Consider the following 1489-nt stretch of genomic DNA (forward strand, 5'->3'; position numbering starts at 1 on the left):
AGCGTAGGGACTTTGGGGGGAGGCCGGGAGAGGAGGGACGGGGGAGGCTGGGGGTGGATTTGGGAAGGGCTGGGTGATAATTTAGGGTGGTGGGGAGACAACACTTCTCCCTATAACCCTCCTCATCCTCTGCCCCACTGTTGGGGGGGGGCAGAAGGGGGGCGACACAGCTTGGGGGTATGGGAGGGGACCCATCGGTAAAATCACCCAGGGAACGCCCTTCCACAGGGAGCTTTTGGGGGGAAAACGGCTCGGAAAAGAGCCATGGGGACCTGCATCAGTCGCCAGCTCTGCTGCTTCCTTGCTGGGACCCCCCAAATGCTGCTTGGGTTGCGCCGAGGGCGGTTTGGGATGCGCCGAGCCGGGAATTTGGCAAGGGTGGAGAGGCCGGGTTTCCTCGGCTCGGGTTAGCAGGTAATAAAGTAGAAGGTAGTTCAGCAAAAATAAAAACCCCTCTGCCTGTCTCGGCGTGTTTTTGTCTTTGGAGAGGCAGAAGATGCTCACAGTGTTTCCTACCTGGAGCAGGGAAAAGCGACGGAGCCTGGGGTTGGTGCACAAGGAGAGCCAGACACAGGCGGCTTGCGGGGCGCGGGGCTCCCTTTTTATTCCTCGCCCCATGCCGGCACCTCCCACCGCCGAGCCCACTGCGCCCTCGGCGTCTCACCCTCTCCATCGGTGCAATGCGGCGTCCCCTCCTCCAGCCTGCCGACAGCAAGGAGCAGGCACAAATGACACTGGATTTTGGCACGAGAACCAGCCCCGGGTTACCCCCGTCCTTTCCCGGTGGAGAAGAGCACCGTTCCCCTCGGGAAGAGGCTCCCTCTCCCCCGAGACGTCCCTTTCCGGGGTCCCCTTCGCGGCAGGGTGCAGGCACCGTTCACCCATCGCTGCTGGGAGACATCCCACCCCGATGCCTCGCTGGAGCAGCCCCGTCACCCACCCCGGTGCCACCCTCCGCCCCTTAAATGTCACTTGGTGCCCTTCGATTTGTCCCCAAGCCGAGTTTTGCCTTGGGCACGGTCCTCCCTCCCCATCCAGCGCACCCATGGGGGGGGGGTGTCTCGGTCCTTCAGGGCTCCTCGCCGCTGCAGGCTCCGGGTGGCTTCACCAGCCCCGCGGTGCTGTGGGGCTTCTTCCCCACCATCCGGGTCCTGGAGGGGGGCAGCGGTTGGGAGGCGAGGGGGAAAGCGGCCTTGGGGAGGTGGCTGCGGCGGTGTTTGGTGAGGTGGGAGCTCTGGCTGAAGGCTTCGCCGCACTCGGGGCACTCGTAGGGCTTCTCGCCGGTGTGGACGCGGCGGTGCCGCTCGAGGTGGGACGCCCAAGCGAAGCCCTTGCCGCACTCGCCGCAGGTGTAGCTTTTCTGGGCGGCGTGACCCCGCTGATGGGCGAGGAAGGGGGGAGCTTCGCCGAAACGTTTGCCGCAGTCGCCGCATTTGTAAGGCCGGTCGGGGGAGTGGGTTTTGCGGTGCTGGAGGAGGTGGGCTTTTTG

The 1489-nt window shown here is 64.7% G+C and overlaps 1 protein-coding gene across 1 annotated transcript in view; it reads left to right on the forward strand.

Annotated features, from left to right (window-relative positions):
• The window catches only part of LOC103922939 (zinc finger protein 850-like), a 158981-nt gene that overhangs the window by 3123 nt on the left and 154369 nt on the right, over window positions 1–1489 (forward strand). Inside the window, 1 exon segment of the mRNA XM_009331166.1 lies at window positions 260–280. Coding sequence (XP_009329441.1) covers window positions 260–280 — 21 coding nt within the window.

Source organism: Pygoscelis adeliae, unplaced genomic scaffold (genome assembly GCF_000699105.1).
Source record: "Pygoscelis adeliae isolate BGI_AS28 unplaced genomic scaffold, ASM69910v1 Scaffold459, whole genome shotgun sequence".
Lineage (NCBI taxonomy): Eukaryota > Metazoa > Chordata > Aves > Sphenisciformes > Spheniscidae > Pygoscelis > Pygoscelis adeliae.